The sequence below is a fragment of the Tursiops truncatus genome, chromosome 4 (genome assembly GCF_011762595.2).
Source record: "Tursiops truncatus isolate mTurTru1 chromosome 4, mTurTru1.mat.Y, whole genome shotgun sequence".
In the NCBI taxonomy this organism is placed as follows: Eukaryota; Metazoa; Chordata; class Mammalia; order Artiodactyla; family Delphinidae; genus Tursiops; species Tursiops truncatus.
The window spans coordinates 45,934,943-45,955,433 of record NC_047037.1 but is presented as its reverse complement, the minus strand read 5'-3'; the positions used below and the strand labels follow the sequence as shown (position 1 = coordinate 45,955,433).

At 42.1% G+C, this 20,491-nt stretch overlaps 1 protein-coding gene across 11 annotated transcripts in view; it reads left to right on the top strand.

The window, feature by feature from the left end:
* Window positions 1-19,974, top strand: part of GOLIM4 (golgi integral membrane protein 4) — an 80,463-nt gene extending 60,489 nt beyond the window's left edge. For 6 of the 11 annotated variants that reach the window (XM_033855443.2, XM_019946136.3, XM_073803881.1 and 3 more), the window contains 7 exons: window positions 1,230-1,471; window positions 2,167-2,249; window positions 4,144-4,253; window positions 7,428-7,595; window positions 7,922-7,990; window positions 17,836-17,916; window positions 18,257-19,974. In XM_033855443.2, coding sequence (XP_033711334.1) covers window positions 1,230-1,471; window positions 2,167-2,249; window positions 4,144-4,253; window positions 7,428-7,595; window positions 7,922-7,990; window positions 17,836-17,916; window positions 18,257-18,406 — 903 coding nt within the window. In that variant the 3' untranslated portion in view covers window positions 18,407-19,974. The remainder of the gene's footprint in view (window positions 1-1,229; window positions 1,472-2,166; window positions 2,250-4,143; window positions 4,254-7,427; window positions 7,596-7,921; window positions 7,991-17,835; window positions 17,917-18,256) is intronic. The other 5 variants (XM_019946138.3, XM_019946137.3, XM_073803877.1 and 2 more) reach the window with 3 other exon arrangements.
* The last annotated feature ends 517 nt before the right edge of the window (window positions 19,975-20,491 follow it).

The following is a 20,491-nucleotide window of genomic DNA, read 5'->3' as shown; positions in this document are numbered from 1 at the left end:
TCTCCCTGTTCACTTACTTACTGTCAAATCCTGTGTTGGCTTTTGCACGCTCACCTTCAGGGTGGTTAGCAAGTCATCAGAAAGCTGACTTAAGGACATGCCACTAGGTGAGTGAGTGTGTTTAACCAGTCTCTGCTCAGGCTCCACCACTGAGCACTCCCCTCTCACATAAGTAAGACCCATAAAAACATCCATTATTATTATAAATGAGACTTAAAAGAACTGAAAGCAACCCTGAGTGCAGCCAGGTGTACCTTCCTTACACAACCTCGAAGGCGATACCTGACGGTAGGCTACCTGGCCCTTACGTGGACGCTGGTCACCTTTTATTTATAGCTCTGAAGCTTTGTTTGGCCTCGAACGTTCCAAGACTTCAAGCCGCTAGAGGCTTTGGCTGGGCACGTGTGAAGGCCCCCCTGCGGGTGCACTCTTAAATTGTTGCAAAGGTGGCATGAAGAAGCCTCTCTCCCAGTCTTGGGTCCTTCGTAGCTTTCCTCAAAGGTAATTCCCCACTAGGTTTAATTTCCCTCAACCATGCACCCTGTTTCCTTTGGTGAGAACTGTGTGGACTTGTATTAGTTGGGAGAGGGGGGCGGAGGAGGGAGTGGTAGACGGCTTAATGGAAGCAGAGTTTAAGAATTCCTGTATCAGGTTTTCCTTTAATCAGAAAGTTCTCTCTTCTCATCCATTTTTGGTTTCTTTGAAGAAAAACGGTTCTCTGCTTTTCCACCCTAATCTGAAATTTGACTTGTTTTGGCTCCGCTTAGCCTGAGATTAGTATATGCACTGCGAGAGTTAATTAGCTTCCCTAGGTCTTTAGGCTTCATGGGAAAGCCTTAGCCTCAGCCTCAGCTCACAAATCGCCCCATTTAGTCTGAGGTTATTACGTGCCCACATATACCAGAGCCTTCTGAGCATAAATTTAATTAGGGTTGAAACATTTCTTCTGTTGCGTCCTCCTCCATTTGAGAGGGAGCACATTAAAAATCTGCCTTAATGCCAACAAATGGAGAAGACCAGTTGCTGAAAGAAGCCAAGGGTGATTCAGAGCGGTGGGAGACAGGAGTGGAGTCCAGCCGCGGGGTGGCTTTGGACCATTATGACAGTTGACCTGACAGATAGGTGTTCACAAACCAGCTCTGCCTTCTGCGCGTGTCGCGCGAAAGGGACGAAGGGAGGACCCAGGGGACCCGACAGTTCTTGCTCTGCAGCGACTCTCTGTTCCCCAGGTGTATCCCTCGGGCAAGCCGGTCGCCAAATTCCAGTCGCCGTATGAGGAGCAGCAGAGGCTGGCAGTGCGGCGGGTGGAGGAGGCCCAGCGGCCGAAGGAGCGCCACGAGGCCCCGCCCCAGCAGAGGCTGCAGGGGCCCTTGCCGCACCAGCACCAGCCGCAGCTCCTCGCCAGGGAGACGGCCCAGCAGAGGCAGGCTGGGCTCGCCGAGGGCCGGCCGCAGCGCCCGGAGCAGACACGGTAGCCTCCTGATGGGCCTAGGCAGCCCGCCTCTGGCGTTCACAAGCAGGATAGAGACGGCTTCCTGTATTTGTTACCCGTGAACTTGAGGGGCTCCTGTTGCTCGTGTAGCTGAGGCAGAACCACTACCTGAAAACTACATTCCAAACATTGAATTTTCAGAATAATCAACATTTTTTTCCCCTGCTTAAAAATGACAGTGTAGGGCTTCCCTGGTGGCGCAGTGGTTGAGAGTCCGCCTGCCGATGCAGGGGACACGGGTTCGTGCCCCGGTCCGGGAAGATCCCACATGCTGCCTAGCGGCTGGGCCCGTGAGCCATGGCCGCTGAGCCTGCGCGTCCGGAGCCTGTGCTCCGCAATGGGAGAGGCCACAACAGTGAGAGGCCCGCGTACCGCCAAAAAAAAAAAAAAAAAAAAAAAAAAGACAGTGTATGTCTCAAAATAACTTATCAGGTTTTGTGCTAACTTCATTTTATTTTATCATTTGAAAGGTATTTTATCTTTTATAAGGCATGTTTTGAAAGTGTCTGGAATCTTTATTAAACCTAATTGGATAAGTTTAAGAAATATTTTTATGGCTTTTCAAAAAGTGTCGAAAAATTCATTGATAACTCTCTTTAAAGATAAATGACTTACGTCAAACTGTGCTACTTAATTTGTGTCCCTGAGGTGATGATTGTTTGTTTCCCTTGCAGGCAGCAAGCTCGTTATGATGCTGTAGATAATGATGTTGTTCAGGGAGCAGAGGACCAGGGCGTCCAGGAAGAGGAAGGAGGTGGTGAGCTTCTTAGATGATGAATGTTTTAATAAAACTGCTTGGTAATATATAATATCAACTCAGAGTTATATGTGTATCTGCATACTCTCTGAAAGTAGAGCGTTCCTGTGAAACCTTTTGTAAATTGAAATGGTGTAAAGCAAAGAAGCAATTACCATAGGACACATCTTGCTAAGGGATACACAGAGTAAATCGAGGTAAATCGAGCGCAGGTGCTCACAGGCACAGTTCAGAGCTCTGGGGGCTGATGCTGAGCCGCTGAGTGTAGGTCCTGGGGAAGGAGCTGGATGGACGATGCCACTCTCACTGCTCTGCTCTGGGTGTGTACGGTCTCCACGAGACTCTCTCTCTCTCTCTCTCTCTCTCTCTCTCTCTCTCTCTCTCTCTCTCTCTCTCTCTCGCTGCAGAACCAACACTAGTCGCTATTTTTGCTTTTCACCTTTTTCCATAAAATTGGAAATCCTCTTCCGAATTCTTTCGGTTACCCAAAACAGGTACTAATGTAGGTCTTTCGGAAAAGTGAGGTGACATAAAACGAACTTTCAAAAAGCGGAGGATACCTGTACGTACTACCATCTGTCTTTTGTTGTTGTTGGTATGCTTTTCTTAATCCTCCCAAACAGTTCACATTGGTAGCCTAAATCACGCAAGATAATCCGTTTGTTCTCTGACATTTTAGAGAGGAAATGGTAGCTTAAGCATTTTGTATGCTAAGTACTTATTTCTAACACATTGTCATAGGACTGTTATACTTTGGGAAACTTCTACATTTTCTTCTTACCTTGGAGGTGTTTAGATTATTGCCTTGAAAGTTTTTCAAATTAAGTCAGTAGTAGCTTTCATTTGCAGGGCGCATCTATGTGTCATTTATCAAATACCGCTTACTGTGATGATAGGACTAGACAGTAACCGTTTCCCTGGCAACACTAACACTTAGCTCTGTATCCTTTCCTAAAGAATCTAAAGGAAGGTGATTACCCAAACTCCCTCTACAGCCTGTTCTGATATTTTATAGCCCTTATCGTCAAGACGTTGTTTTCCTTATGTCCCCCCATGCAGCACTTTAAGCTTTTTTGTTCCATTATCAGTAAGACTAGAGAACCATTTGTTCTCTCTTTTATTTAATGGATCCCTTGGTGCGCTTGAAACCTGATGGAAAGTCACCTGCATCTTTATTTTCTACAGGCTGAATACTCTCCCTATACTTAACCTTTCCTCTTGCATCTTACCGAAAGAAGTTATTTGTTCCTCTCTTTGTGTGCTCTTATCTATCAATACATTCTCTTAGTTGAAATAATTTTGTTCAAAATGTAGCAAGTAAATGTGTGTGTGAGTATAAGCATGCAGTGCTTGTGGCATCATCATTACCGCCAATTCAGAGAACACAGGACGACGGGCTGAATTTGTTTTTTTAGCTCCACAAATGGGGTTGTTATTTCTTTCATTTCCTGAAATAGCATCAGTTTCTTCTTTCAGTGGCTTGCCATTTTCTCTGACATTACCAAAAATTAGTTGATAATTTTAGCGATGTCCAATTGACTGGGCTTTATCTTATCAAGAAAGTTTTGATCGTTGTTTTTGGCATAATGGGGGGGGAAAATGCCGCTTTTGTTGTAAACATTTGTTTTGGGAGAGTTAGAATGGTGTCACTTACCCACACTGTCTCTGTAGACACAAGGCCTTTCCACACTATCTCTGTAGACACAAGGCCTGGGGAAAGGGCATAACTTTTCCAGAAAAGCTGAAACATACACCTTATCTCGAGCTAACCTAGCTGGAGGAGAGAGCGGGTGAAGTGGTCTGCAGGAAAGCCCGCTGGTGACTTTGCTTTGCTTTCAAAGGGAGAATCCTGTCTGGTTTGTTTGGACTGATATTAGTTCCTTTGATTTGCTAGCCTATGAGAGAGACAACCAGCACCAAGACGAGGCAGAAGAAGACCCAGAGAATGGACATGAGCTTCAAGAACAAGGGCCCCACGAAGCTGACCCAGAATCCGAGGCAGGTGTAAGTGTCCTCTCTTCCGGTCGTGACACTTGGGAACTCACAAGGCAGAAAGGAAACGTGAAGGTTTACCTGACACCGTGACTCTGGCTCCAGATATGTCTGTTATTTCATCAGCACAGAAGGAAGGTGGCTTACACAATTATATGATATGAGCAATGTTGTTAACTGTAAACCATGGGGGGTGTGTGTGATGAGAATGGGTTAAAGGTTGCTCTGGGAAAACATCCAAGGAGTTTCCCTCTGGGGACTTTCAGATTAGTCAAATTAAAATAGAAAAGCAAAAAAGAGGCATTGAAATATGTAGTAGCTCTGAAAGATGAAAAAGAAAAAAAAAAAAAAAAGCAAGTGTGGGAGTTGGAGAGAGAACCAGAGAAAGGAGATTAACCACTATGAAGCATGTTGAGCAGTCTGCTAGGGTGTGAATGTGTGTCATGTGACTCTCTGTAATCTCCCAACAGTCCAGTGACTATTTTAATAAATACACAGATAGGATTGTGAGGTTTGAGAAATGAAAGAAAAAAATTTCCCAGACACCATGTTGCTATAGAAAAGTTAGAATATTAGCAGTTAGAGATATAGTAACCAGAAATGTTCTTTTTGTTTACTCAAAAAGGACCAAGACTCCCAATTCAGTTGGGTGGTCTGTGGCCTTGGCCTTGCCTGCAAATGAGTGTGTCCTTATGCTTATGTGTAGGTGATTTTCACAGTGTAAAATCCTAGCTCTCCTGTCATCTTTTGCTAGGAATTCCACCACCATGTTAATAAAATTCAGTCTGTGCTATCCTGTGGGCCCTGCCTGTCCATATTCTTCCTTGATAAACATTGAGAAGGTCTTCCTGACAGATGCTTGAAGCCACCCTGATGGAAACAGCTTTTGCACATAACTTGCACTGAGCGGTGGCAGAACACATTTACCCACCAGCCCCTGAATTGGCATTTCTCAGAGTATGCTCCAGGGAACCCTAGCCCTGAAATATTTTCAGGAAAGAGCAAGAGCTATAGATAGCAGGAGAGTGTGAGAGCGTCAGAGGATGTGAAAGAGCAAGAGAGTGTCCATGAGAGAGCAAGAAAGCGAGTGTGCAAATGCCTGAGAGCATCCTGAGAGCAATGGAGGGGACAGAGGAAGGGTGGGTGTTCCAGTCACTGACTTTGGGAAACGCTGTGTGTTTCGATTGCTTACCTGACTGCATAATTCTTTACTCTCCTTTCATCAGTTGACTTGCTCTAGATAACACGCTGGGAAACGCTGGCCTTTCTACCATGCCTTCTCTTAATTAGAAATTATTAGTCTGCTTGTCCCTCTCTTTGTCTCATACTTTATCCATTTATTTTTAAAGTAAAAACATTTTTGTCCAGCTTTACTGAGATTTAATTGATCATCTAACTATTTTTTGAACGTAACAACTGTGCCTATTAAACGTTTTTTACTACTTGGTTAGAGTTGGAACTAATGTGTACATTTTCACGTACTTTTGCAAAAGACATCTTGTACTTTTTTTCTGAAGAAAATGTGTTACATTTTTCCTATATTTCCACACAGTTTATTGATAACGTACAACAAGTGATCCATATAACAAGATTGTGGAGTAATTGGAGTTTAGTGTGAAGGTTATGATTTGTCACATTCCCAAGAAAAGTGTGATTTTGCTCTTGAACAAAGTACATAGCCAGGGATGTGCAGATAATACATCAGCTGAGACTGCAGCGAGCTCTTGTACATGGTCAAGGCTCTGAGGTGAATTGAAGTAGAATTTTGTGGTCTGGAGACTGAATCTCACTCTGAGGCTTTACCGTCTCTGGGAAGCATTTGCTGCTTCAGTGAAGTGCCCTATTGATGACCCTGGTGTGATCAGGGAAGCTCTTGCAAGCATCGCCATTTCTGCCCAGCTCAGGCTCTAAGATCTGAATCTTTATGAGGGCATATGTTATTTTGAAAGGTGCTTTGGGAACATAAGTGGGACATCCAGATAGTTCTAAAGTTGATAATGTGAAGGGCATTCACTGAACACAATAACAGAATCACTACTTGAGAGGTGGGGTGGGGAGGGGGAGGTATTTTTCAAAATATATTGCCGGAGGCTGGGTTAGCCCAGTCCCTTTTCTCCTGTCTCTTGCCAGTGCAGCCTCTCTCAGCTTCATGGTAGTGTTCATTATAAAGACATGTGGGGGCTTCCCTGGTGGCGCAGTGGTTGAGAGGCGGCCTGCCGATGCAGGGGACACAGGTTCGTGCCCCGGTCCGGGAAGATCCCACGTGCCACGGAGTGGCTGGGCCCGTGAGCCATGGCCGCTGAGCCTGCGCGTCCGGAGCCTGTGCTCTGCAATGGGAGAGGCCACAACAGTGAGAGGCCCGTGTACCGCAAAAACAAAAACAAAAACGCACCTATTTGGGCTTCCCTGGTGGCGCAGTGGTTGAGAGTCCGCCTGCTGATGCAGGGGACACGGGTTCGTGCCCCGGTCCGGGAGGATCCCACATGCCGCGGAGCGGCTGGGCCCGTGAGCCATGGCCGCTGAGCCTGCGCGTCCGGAGCCTGTGCTCCGCAACGGGAGAGGCCACAACAGTGAGAGGCCCGCGTGCCGAAAAAAGTAAAAATAAAAAAATAAATAAATGTGATCCACACTAGAACGTGATCGTCTACTTGTGAATTAGCCTCCTCTTGTCTCCTCGTGGGCCCTCTTCTTGGGTCCTTTCTGGTGTGGGCTTCCTCTCTCCTCAGCTGCTTTTCACTCACTTACATGTAACAGCTGGTTTTGCAAAGGATAACTCGTCTGTCAAAAAAATCAACATACCAGTGAAAGAAGTTACTATTTGCCTATCTAAATCTCTCGTTTTAATTATTTCTCCTACTTGGTCCTTTGGCTTTCATTAACTGTTTTTCTTGTCATCTAGTTATGTTCATATTCCTTGTGATAATTAGAGTTTTGAGAACTATTTTGGAATCGCTTGCAGGAAAGAAATGCTATTTGAACTTAATTCTGACGCATCAGTCTCTGACACATAAAGCAGAGGCTTTATCTTTTGACAGTGGGACGAATACTTGTGAGTCTTGGCAAGGATAGATCTGAACAATCTGGTGAAGGACAATTTCATTTTCTGCCAGTGTCTGGCCTTTCAAATGAAATTAAACTTGATCCTGGAATTTGAAGTGGTGGTTGCTTTTCATTAAAATTTTACAGAGGGCAGCTGTAGAGGACATAAACCCAGCAGACGACCCTAATAATCAAGGGGAGGATGAATTTGAGGAAGCCGGGCAAGTGAGGGAAGAAAACTTGCCAGATGAAAATGAAGAGCAGAAACAAAGTCACCAAAAGCAAGGGAATGCAGAAATGGAGGAGCATTTGGTGGTAAGCAGATGCCATGAAGGAGGGTGGTTTTAACTCGGGTATTTCAACAATGCCTGGTTTTACGCAAAAGGGTAGCCATAACCTCATGGACAGGAGGTTCACCTCTTTGGGTTTTTGGGGGGGTCATCATGTGAAATGCCCACCCTCAGAGAGAGCGGGTGATGGGCATCCTGGGCTTTGTGTTGAGAATGGTTAGTCATCATTTCCTGGCCCCTGATGCATTGAAAGTGTAATGTTCATGGTGGCCTGCCTGTTCTTTGTCCCAGAGGACTGGACAACCCATCTCCAGTGTTCGGTAACCTGAGCCTCCCCTTTTGTTTCAACAGATGGCAGGAAATCCAGACCAGCAGGAGGACAATGTGGATGACCAGTACCAGGAAGAGGGAGAAGAGGAGGTAGGAAGGGGGAGGGCAGGAGGCCAGACTGTTTGGGGCCTCACGCTCGCCTGCAACAAACCTCGGCCGCGCGGGCTTCTGTAGAAAGGTTCAGAGAGCCGTAGGCTGGGTAAGGAAGGGTGGTTTCAAGGGGAAACGGACCAAGGCTGTGGAGACATTTGGTTAGAAGATAGCAAAAATGTGGTGATAAAATCCTCCTCTCTGGTTTACCCTAGAAATTTTGAATTGAGAAGACACTTGGCCTTCCAGAAATGGCGAACTTAGGTTTATGTGATCTTTGTAAGAATATTTTCTCCTGTCTCTTTCCCTCACAAGAAAGAAAAGCAAAGCTCTGCACACTGAGGGTCTGGACTATCCCCAGAGACTTTCCCTATAGACATGTCACAGTGCCTGTGTCACAGGGGCACCCCCAGACACTTAAAAAATTGTATAGCCTCTCCTTTTAGCCTCTGCCCTTCTAAGAATTTAGCATCTTAATCAAGTTTAACAAAGAAGCAAAGGAAAAATATGTAAGGAGCTCTGTTGAGTAAAATGCACTTGGGTGGAATTTCTTAGCATTTCATTTTAGTTTGCTTCTTACTGTAAACCTCTGGCATATCGTTGTTAATTAGGTTTATAGAGCATCTGCCTTGGTGCCACAATCATGTAATTGACTGATGAACGCTGTTGGTTGTAGCTGGTTAGTCACGGCGGGGTACTGTATGGACCGCTGAAGCTCAGTTCTCGGGAATATGATACGGATGAGGCCAAGGCCCCATGTTCAGTCTCTCTCTGGACCAGCAAACGGACCAGCAGATTAAAGCCCTGGTTCAGAGGCACCTCTCAGCCAGGCCTCTTGCAGATGTGTGGCTCTGACCCTAAGGGGAACGGCAGGAGAGGTCGGACAAATGGCAGCCTGAACAAACCCCCCCAACCCCTGAGAGCCTGCTCGGAAGGCACGAGCTGCCACACTCACGGGCATGGTTCCCTTGACTAGGTCTGCCGCCTCGTTTAGATTGCATTTATCAGCTTTTCAGAGCTGATGCTGAAATTTGTGTTTATACCGGGAAAACAGAAAAGAACCTCATTCTTTGCAGTCATTGGCAACATACACCTCTAGTCACGTGCAGTCTACCTGGCTTGATCTTCGTATTCTCTCTCCTTTTTCTCATCCTGCTGTTCATCCTAATGAAGCCCCTGAGCTGTGTTATCAGAAGAGAGCGTTAGAGAACCCAGCAGCCTTGAATATTAAGACGTTTGGCAAGAGAAAGATATTCATCTGGACCTCTCTTGTAACAGGATGTCTAGACTAATATTACTTTGTTTCATTATGTCAGATGCCAGGAATCTTTGGGAGATTAAAAGACAAGAGATTCACCTTGGCTCCTTTTTAAAAATTCAGAAGGGTAAACATAAAATTTTAATCAGTATTTACTGATTTTTTTTTTAACTTCTATATTCTATCAGGTAAGGTGGAGAGAGAAATCCTGGGATCCAAGAGGGATCAAAGATAGAAAGAAAACAAAGGCAGAGAGGCGGGAGGGAAGGAGGATGATGACCAGGCAGAGCCTGGTGCCTGACGCCGGGCAGCTGCTCCCCAGGCCTCTGTCCCTCCTCCCTCAGGGGGCCTGACTGACTGGAGCCCTTCCCCCTCCCTGCGCCTGACCCCTAGTTTCCTGCCCAGAGCTCCTAGCTGTGGCACCCCGTCCCCACTTCCTAACCCTCACACAGAGGCTCCAGGTCACCACGCCCTCTCATTTAGGGTGGTTGCCACGTGAGCTCTCAGCAGAAGACCAGCGTGCCTCTCTTCTTCCCTGGGTACCTTTCCCCTCTGCCTGCTAAGCGCCCCTTGCTCAGGCTGTGTTATATTTTTCTGGTAGTTCCTGTGGTGATTAGTTACTGGATTTTCCCACCTCTTTCCATTGTTCTCAGCTCTTCCCTTGAGGAGGGAGAAGCACTTCCATATATCAGGCAAGGACTAGTAACAGAGACAAAGTTCTCAGCAGACTGCAGCAAAAGAAGAAAAACAAAGGGATGCAATACGTGAGAACACATAGCGTGTTGTTTACAAGTGCTGTGTGTGTGAGCACTGAAAACCATAAAACGCTGTGTGATTTGTATCATTCTTGTCTTCCTTAAGCCTCAGAGTCTTCCACTGCCCCAGCTGACCCCTGGGATGTAAGGCCCATTGCTGCCGTCGGGTCCCCTCCCTTCCAGCCCACAGTCAGCCTGACTTCTGTCACATTTGCTCCTAGGGAGGAGCTGCATCTTGCCAGGGTTATACCTGTTCAGAGGTACAGCCCATCAGACTGATTGAACTATGAGAGTAGAGGACCCAAAACAAGTGTGCATTCTCCCTGCCTTCTCTTATCTGAGTGCAACAGTGTTATCCTTCTGAGACATAAAGATGGATGGCTATTAACACACATTCATTGTTTACTGTTTGGGATCCTTAGAGTCAAAGACATTCATATGGTGAGCCCATCCTCATGTTGCTTACTTTACAGATTTTTAATATGCTTATGAGCAAACGAGACAAACTGTGACATTGCCAAAAAGTACTATGTGTACTTTAAAATTATTTATTTCTTCGAAGATTTTTAATCACAGTTTCAATTTCAGTGCTTGTGATTGGTCTGTTCATATTTTCTATTTCTTCCTGATTCAGTCTTGGTAGGTTGTACATTTCTAAGAATTTGTCCATTTCTTCCAGGTTGTCCATTTTATTGGCATAGAGTTGCTTGTAATAATCTCTCATGATCTTTTGTATTTCTGCAGTGTCAGTTGTTACTTCTCCTTTTTCATTTCTAATTCTATTGATTTGAGTCTTCTCCCTTTTTTTCTTGATGAGTCTGGCTAATGGTTTATCAATTTTGTTTATCTTCTCAAAGAACCAGCTTTTAGTTTTATTGATCTTTGCTATCATTTCCTTCATTTCTTTTTCATTTATTTCTGATCTGATCTTTATGATTTCTTTCCTTCTGCTAACTTTGGAGGTTTTTTTGTTCTTCTTTCTCTAATTGCTTTAGGTGCAAGGTTAGGTTGTTTATTCGAGATGTTTCCTGTTTCTTAAGGTAGGATTGTATTGCTATAAACTTTCATCTTAGAACTGCTTTTGCTGCATCCCATAGGTTTTGGGTCGTCGTGTCTCCATTGTCATTTGTTTCTAGGTATTTTTTGATTTCCTCTTTGATTTCTTCAGTGATCACTTCATTATTAAGTAGTGTATTGTTTAGCCTCCATGTGTTTGTATTTTTTACACATCTTTTCCTGTAATTGATATCTAGTCTCATAACGTTGTGGTCAGAAAAGATACTTGATACAATTTCAATTTTCTTAAATTTACCAAGGCTTGATTTGTGACCCAAGATATGATCTATTCTGGAGAATGTTCCATGAGCACTTGAGAAAAATGTATATTCTGTTGTTTTTGGATGGAATGTCCTATAAATATCAGAATGTGTTACTGTCGATTTCCCCTTTTATGGCTGTTAGGATTTGCCTTATGTATTGAGGTGCTCCTATGTTGGGTGTTGGGTGCATAAATATTTACAATTATGATATCTTCTTCTTGGATCGATCCCTTGATCATTATGTAGTGTCCTTCTTTGTCTCTTGTAATAGTCTTTATTTTAAAGTCTATTTTGTCTGATATGAGAATTGCTACTCCAGCTTTCTTTTGGTTTCCATTTGCATGGAATATCTTTTTCCATCCACTCACTTTCAGTCTGTATGTGTCTCTAGGTCTGAAGTGGGTCTCTTGTAGACAGCATATATATGGGTCTTGTTTTTGTATCCATTCAGCCAATCTGTGTCTTTTGGTGGGAGCATTTAATCCATTTACATTTAAGGTAATTATCGATATGTATGTTCCTATTCCCATTTTCTTAATTGTTTTCAGTTTGTTATTGTAGGTCTTTTCCTTCTCTTGTGTTTCTTGCCTAGAGAAGATCCTTTAGCATTTGTTGTAAAGCTGGTTTGGTGGTGCTGAACTCTCTCAGCTTTTGCTTGTCTGTAAAGGTTTTAATTTCTCCATCAAATCTGAATGAGATCCTTGCTGGGTAGAGTAATCTTGGTTGCAGGTTTTTCTCCTTCATCACTTTAAATATGTCCTGTCAGTCCCTTCTGGATTGCAGAGTTTCTGCTGAAAAACCAGCTGTTAACCTTATGGGGATTCCCTTGTGTGTTATTTGTTGTTTTTCCCTTGCTGCTTTTAATATGTTTTCTTTGTATTTAATTTTTGACAGTTTGAGTAATATGTGTCATGGCGTGTTTCTCTTTGGATTTATCCTGTATGGGACTCTCTGTGCTTCCTGGACTTGATTAACTATTTCCTTTCCCATATTAGGGAAGTTTTCAACTATAATCTCTTCAAATATTTTCTCAGTCCCCTTCTTTTTCTCTTCTTCTTCTGGAACCCCTATAATTCGAATGTTGGTGCGTTTAATGTTGTCCCAGAGGTCTCTGAGACTGTCCTCATTTCTTTTCATTCTTTTTTCTGCTCTGCGGTAGTTATTTCCACTATTTTATCTTCCAGGTCACTTATCCGTTCTTCTGCCTCAGTTATTCTGCTATTGATCCCTTCTAGCATATTTTAAATTTCGTTTATTGTGTTGTTCATCATTGTTTGTTTCCTCTTTAGTTCTTCTAGGTCCTTGTTAAATGTTTCTTGCATTTTCTCTATTCTATTTCCAAGATTTTGGATCATCTTTACTCTCGTTATTCTGAATTCTTTTTCAGGTAGACTGCCTATTTCCTCTTCATTTGTTAGGTCTTGTGGGTTTTTATCTTGCTCCTTCATCTGCTGTGTGTTTTTCTGTCTTCTCATTTTGCTTATCTTACTGTGTTTGGGGTCTCCTTTTTGCAGGCTGCAGGTTCGTAGTTCCCGTTGTTTTTGGTGTCTGTCCACAGTGGCTAAAGTTGGTTCAGTGGGTTGTGTAGGCTTCCTGGTGGAGGGGACTGGTGCCTGTGTTCTGGTGGATGAGGCTGGATCTTGTCTTTCTGGTGGGCAGGTCCACGTCTGGCGGTGTGTTTTGGGGTGTCTGTGGACTTATTATGATTTTAGGCAGACTCTCTGCTAATGGGTGGTGTTGTGTTCCTGTCTTGCTAGTTGTTTGGCATAGGGTGTCCAGCACTGTATCTTGCTGGTCGTTGAGTGAAGCTGGGTGTTGGTGTTGAGATGGAGATCTCTGGGAGATTTTCGCCGTTTGATATTCCATGGAGCTGGGAGGTCTCTTGTGGACCAGTGTCCTGAAGTTGGCTCTCCCACCTCAGAGGCGGAGCACTGACTCCTGGCTGCAGCACCAAGAGCCTTTCATCCACACGACCAGGTACGTGGGGAGTTTCTTGCCTTTTGGGAGGTCTGAGGTCTTCTGCCAGCGTTCAGTAGGTGTTCTGTAGGAGTTGTTCCACGTGTAGATGTATTTCTGATGTATCTGTGGGGAGGAAGGTGATTTCCACGTCTTACTCTCCCACCATCTTCCCCCTTTCCCCGCCATCTTCCCCCTCTCCCAAAATTATTTAAATGTTTAAAAATATATAGAGACTAAATGACCACTTTGCAAAACCCGAGTGCTCAGTTTCTCCCATCTAACTGAAAACAGATTGATCTGAACGCTCACGCAAGAGCAGGTACAGGGTTTCCTGGCTCCCTTTAGTGGTATGTCAGCCTGTGAATCACCACATCAAGAAGCTGTCCAGATAGCAGAAACTCTCCTATTAAATATTCGCTGGTAAGCAGGGGTGTTCACCACCATAGTGGACATTGTTGGAAGGCCCTTCCATTGTCACATCCCATACACTTCTTTGGATTCCAGGATTCTTGACTACTTAAGGTGCAGCCTTCTGGTTCCTGGCTCATCCCGTAACACCTTTGATGCATCAGAGAAAGGGGCGAATACATACGGGGACTGGGTAACTAGCCAAAGCCCATTTCAGGTTCAGAAGATCTGTTTTATCTTGTTTAGTTTTCGCTATTTATTAAACTTTGCCACATCACATAGGGACCATTGCTAAAATGCCTAAAACATTAGATTTCAGTAATGAGTAATGAGGAGCGGTGTAGGAATATATTTAACAAAATGTTTGCGTCGGCTTTAGCTCGATAGTAAAGAGGGTCAAGTGTGGAAGACATAATTGGCGTGTCTACATTGTAAAAGAGTCGCATTTGGCTTCTGGTTATTAGTGTAAGCATATTTTAAAATGAGAAACTCCATATCACTTGGTCCCATTTTAGCAGTGCCTTTAAGATGGATTTGAAGTACTTTTGCCCCAAACATGAAGCATATATTACTAGAATAGAAAAGGTACATTTATAAATTTGAAAAACTACAAAATTTTCTTTTGTGCAATCCCTAAATTGAAAAGTAATTTAAATCAGTGGTTCCCACCTCAGATTATATTGACAACTGGTCAACAACCTAAATTTCCTACAATAGATCCCAAGAGAAGAGAAGACAGAACTCATAAACAGGTGTTTATCTCTCTAGCCAGAGACATTCATTGTCACTCAAGCGAATGGCTCTCAGGCTTTGCTGTGGCTAAGAATCACCTTGGAAAGTGTGTAAAAAGTACAGATTCCTGGATTAGACCTTACCCTTGGAGATTTTGATCCTGTCTGTGTGGGGTGTAGGAGTTGGAGTTTTTCACAAGCCCCCCAGCTGATACTGATGTTTCAGGAGCACACTGTTTAGAGAAGCACGCCTACGACAGGTCAGGTCTGTAGCTAGACTTTGGGAAGTCTGAACCTCCTGAAACTTCCATGCAAAATTATGTATACCTATGCCCATTTACTAAAGATTTCCTAACCAAAGTGTTAAAAGGGTCCATGACTCCCCCTACCCATCCCCCACCCCCACACACACAGAGAGAAAATTAAAAATCACTGCTTTTTATCTAACCCTTTCTTTGATAGATAAGACATTTGAGGTTCAGAGAGGTTACATAAGTTTTCAGAGTTCACACAACTTGTTATTGTTAGAACCATGATTAGACCCCACCCAGGTCTGCTTTTAAAAGCTACCATGATTAAATATACTAAGCACAGTAACTAAAGAGCTGATATGGGCAAGTTTTTCTTTATAGAAGTTAGTCAATACAGAAGGAATGATGGAATTAGAAAGACACCCGTTTTGTGACTCCTAATTAAAACAGTTGATTTAAGAGCAGTCATCAATGGATATCACCAGATAGATGGAGGTCAGGGGATTTTACCATGGAGGGATCAGGCTGTAGCTATCTGAGCTCACTGGCCAACCTTAGCTTCACTAAAAGTGGGACAAGCATTATATGCCTCCTGATGTGATGAAAATATGAAATCTACAGCATCACCTCTGAAAAGTCCTTATTTTGCAAATTGAATCTGAATTCATTCAAGCCTTTAAGCTAACTTCCTTTTATAAGAAATGTGGAGGCTAAAAATATGAGTTAAGTGATACCTTAAAGAAGCAAGTAAATCCAGAATGTGGGTCATTTTACTGGACAACAATTCAAGATAGCATTAAGGGAAAAAGAGGGGAGCGGAAATGGTGTTAGATGTGGCCTTTGTTTGGATCATGATTAGAACAAACCAACTATAAATAGACATATTTAAGACGATCAGGAAAATGTAAGTAAGGACTAGACACTAGATGATACCATGGAATTATTTATCAGACGTGATAATGGCATTATGGTTATATAAGAAAAGTCCAGTGTGTTTAGAAATACATTCCGAGATGAGTAGGGGTGAAATTACATGCTATCTAGAATTTTAAGAATAAATTCATCAGAAAATAAAGAAAAGTGATAGGTGATGCAAGTGTGGCAACACTGAGGTAACCTTTGAGCCTTGGTGATGGCTGTACTGAGTTTATTGAATTATTGTCTTTATTTGTGTGTGCCTGAAAATCTTCACAGTAAAAACAAGTGACCTTATAGTTCATACAACCTGGAGAGGTGAGGAGCGAAGGTTTTAACACAGGTCTGTCTGACCCCACGGTCTGCGTTAGGGGGCTGGCAGACTACAGGTCTGGGCCTATTTTACAAGTGAAGTCTTATTGGGACACAAGCCATGCCTTTTGGTGTACATGTTGTCTAAGGCTGCTGCTGCACTAGAGTTGGGTATTTGCTAGAGACCTTATGGCCAAGAAAGTCTGGATATTTACTCTCTGGCCCTTTGCAGCAAAAGTTTGCCAACACTGGTCCTTTTCACCATACCACAGTTTCAAGGCAGTTCCCTCCCAACCCCAACTAAAGCATGTTTAGTGTTCACTAGTATATTTTCATTATTAAGGCTGTAGAAGACACGTCTGTTCACGGAAATTGACTGGGGACACTTCAGCAGTTTTCAATTAGTGAGACCTTAATATAGTCTGAAATAAGTGCTTCACTGTTTTTGTTACAATGTCCTGGGAAATGCTGTGATGAGATTCCATGACTAAGGGCAGAAGGGATGTCATTGGCCACTGATAGAAACTGCAGGTAAAACAGAGGTGTCTTCTTTATAGCTCGCTCTACCAGGACACATGAATACAAAGTATACTCTATACCTGTCCCCACAATGTATTTATTTGGTGCCAGTGTGGTGTAGGGGCTGAAAGTCCAGCCAACAATTGACTGGTTAGAAGAGGTTCGTGAAGGCTGGGCTCTGTTAGGGCATCTTTGAAGGGTCATCTTTGTAAGCTCCTAACAGGCCAGGGTCCCTCCAAAGTGAGTCTGGTGGGTTGCAGTTCATCCTGCTGAACCTGGGCTGGACACCTTGAGGCAGCCCTTAATTAGTCATTCCTTAATTATAACACCTGCATACTTTCCTCCCCCTGCCCATTTCTGGGATATTTATCACACATACACCCCGCCCCCCAAAATTAGGTAATTTTGTGTGTTATTCAAGAAGACTTACTTTTATGCCGCTCTCCTCAGAGAGATCAGGGTTCTTTCTGGTAACTAGACACTGCATTATGCTTAATTGGCAGTCAGCGATTTTTTGAAATGTATTCAAATGACTTAAACCTTTTGGCATGTGTATAGTTTTCAGAATCGTTAAGTTAGAAAATATTTTACCCTCTATTTGTGTGGAATGTGATCATTAAATAGAGATTATTTCGCAAAAATATTTGGATGCTTTCTTTGATTTGCATTTTGAAAAAAAACAATCGGAATCAATGACACATAATAGTAGTAGCATACACGAAGAAAACTACTTAAAACAGAAATGTGTTAGAACACTAAAGAGATGTAGGGATTTGAGGTAGCTTAATAACTATTTTATGAAGAAATTGAAATGATTGTATTCTGTGTTCTAGATCTTTTAGCCAGAGAAGTTTATTCTTAATTATAGAAACATATTTACACAGGTTTTCCTCGGTTTTCTACTACATTATATATAGGTAGTGGTGCCTGGTTTCTGTGCCTTTACAGAGCAGCTATATTTTGCATTGATTCATTCATTGACTCATTTCATTCAACAGTATTTATTAAGCAATTGCAGTGTGCCAAGTACGCATGTAGGCATGGAAGGCAGTTAGTTGAGTAAGACAGATGGTTCCTGTCTTCACAAGAACTTACATTCTGTCAGAGCCTTCAGACTTCCAACAGTTCTCCCATTTAATTTTATAAGGTGAATTTCTTCAGGTGTTATACTTGGAGTGTTAAACAAATCAGAAACACAAAGGTCCTAGATTCTGAATCACATTGATTTTTTTTGTAGTAGGTGTATTATACATTTCTTCATGGCTAATAGACCAGTCAAATCTCTGACTTTCTTTTCAGATTTATTTTTAGTTTGATTTTGTCTCTGCTGCTTTGAATGAACTTTTGGGAAATCAAAACATGTTGTTGCAAGTGTTGAAATGATCAAGGTGTCACCTGATGTCTCTGGTTTGTTTTAGGTTCAGGAAGATTTGACTGAGGAGAAAAAAAGGGAATTGGAGCATAATGCTGAAGAGACCTATGGTGAAAATGATGAAAATGTACGCGTAGGATCTACCTATTTCTATTGCACTTGTGTGCCTGTGCGCGCAAGTATGGGAGATACGTATGTATAGTTGGAAGGATACCAGTGGGTACATCTAAGGTGCCATAGAGTTTAACAGGCCAACCTAGAACTAGGAAAATCTGTGACAACCTGAAGATTAGAAATGACTGTAGCACTCTCGCCTGTTGGAATATTTTTCTTCACTTGTTTTCTTTCTCCAAAAATGAGTAACTTCATACTGGTTTTTTGGGGTGTTTTTTTTAGAGGGAATTATTTATACCACTAACTCTGTGCCCTCTCTCTTAGTTTTCCTTTTTTTTCTTTTTAACTTCAAGGCCGATGAGAAAAACAATGATGGAGAAGAGCAAGAAGTTCGAGATGACAACCACCCCAAAGGCCGAGAGGAGCACTACGAGGAAGAAGAGGAGGAGGAGGAGGATGGAGCCGCTGCTGCTGAGAAATCTCGGCAAAGAGCTGAAATGTAGCCGTGTCCGATTTCACAGACAGAGGTCAGCCGACGGATTCTTTTCAAGCTGCTCAAAAATAAATCTGCCTACTGAACTCTAGGATATTTAACTATAAAAATTAAGAATTTAGACTTCTTTTTTAACTTTTGTATTAGAAATGCTCATACATTTATATGAATATATTTTGTTAACCTAGGTTAGAGCTTCTTTTTATATTCAAGCAAAACATGAACGAGAAGAAAAACAATAAAGCAGACCTTAGGCTCTGAATCTCATTTTTCATAGATTATGTGATGTTGAAGAAGACATTGCTTTTGTATATGTTTCAACTTGTTCCTTCTCTGTCTTCTATGTTCCAAGCATTCTGTTGTTTGCCTTTGATGAAATGCAGGATAGAGAATACTGAAAAATGCTGTACAGACATTAAGGAGAATGGCCAGTTTACTAATTGCTGCCTTTCCGAGGTTCTTATGCATAGTTCTGATAGAATTTTCACCAGTCTGTGTATCTCTAGCATAAGATTCATGGACAGAGTGACATACAGTTAGAAAGACGTTTTTGCTATAAAGACATTTTTTTCAGGCTTTTCAGATCAGTTAGAAAAAATGTTTGGCTTAAAATCACAGCTCTTCCTCTTGAGAGGAATTAAATTTAAATGTGAGATAGAACTAAAACTCACTTGACAGTATTCTAGACTTAGATATTTCAGGATTCAAACAAGGTATGACACATCAGCGTATTAACCTTTTTGAAGGACTGACGCCTTGTTTAATAACTAATTTAGTGTGTATGGGTGGCATTTTCCACGTGAGCACCCCTTTTTTTTCTGTAGTCACCCAGTGATAGCTTTGTTTTAGTATCTAATTCTCCACAGTAATATATATTTCCCCTGTGAGCTCTGTGCCTCTGTATGTAATCACTGATGACAAGCATGAATATGAAGACATATCAAATTGTACAACGGAATAGGGTATTTTTCAAAAACGATATGGTAAAATACACATGGTGGTATGGTTGACCCTCATGACTTTTCTCTGTGCTGGGAATGGGTCTACTTTATGCCCATGGATGATAGACTTTTAATGATTATGAATTATACAAGTCCCTTAAAATAAAAATATTAAAAATCAAAAATTTCCCATGGGATAGAGACATATTGCAGTCTCCAGTATAAAGATTTTTAACTAAACAGAATTAGGTTATATCATTCTTCTGTGTGTGGTTTTATAATAGTACTTTCAAATCAATAAAAACAGATTTCAATTTCTACCATTATCGTATGAATGTAATTTTATTTTTTAATAACCACACTCATGTATGGTTTTGATTAGCCCAGTTGAGTGATTATGTATGTATGCATAGGAATGTTTTGTTCAAATGTATTTTGGGTTTTCGGTAATCATGAATCAAATCTTACCTTTATGTATAAAAACCCTTTATGTAATGTAAAATGTATAATATTGTACATAATATTCAGAATACAATTATTTTGGTAAATTAGTTTGTATTTTTAATGTCCCAATTGCAGTATTTAATTATTTGAAACTTGGTAATAGTCAATAAAGCTATAAAAAGCAAGTGATAAATCTTTGAAAGTATGTGATTTTTTATTAGTTTCTGATCCTGTAACATTATTCAGTTCTTTTTCATAAAAGGAAAAAATTTTAAGGGGAACCAATGTATATTAATGAATTATAAAATGCCTTTCCCAATCCTTCTCGACTTGGATTGGCACGAGTTCCGCCCCCCCCCCCCACCACTTTTCTAAAGGAAGAGCTAAGAATTTTTATTTTATTTGAGCTAGTTCTGGAGGAAGAAAAATGAGAAATGTAAGAGAGTGTCATGTGCAAACACACAAAAAACAAAAAAACTACTGAATCCTCCCTGGGAAAGCAAACGGAACAATCGCAAACCATTCTACTCTGTATGGCGCCAAGTTATAGGGCTGTTTAACCTAATGTGTGGAAGAGAATCACCCAGAACTGATCCACTTTAATGAGATGAGCAGCAATAAAATGTCACTTGTATTTACCTTGCCAATTAATCTGTGACTTTTGGTGCAACCCATATGTCAAAGGATTTGGTACCAGTGACATAATCAGA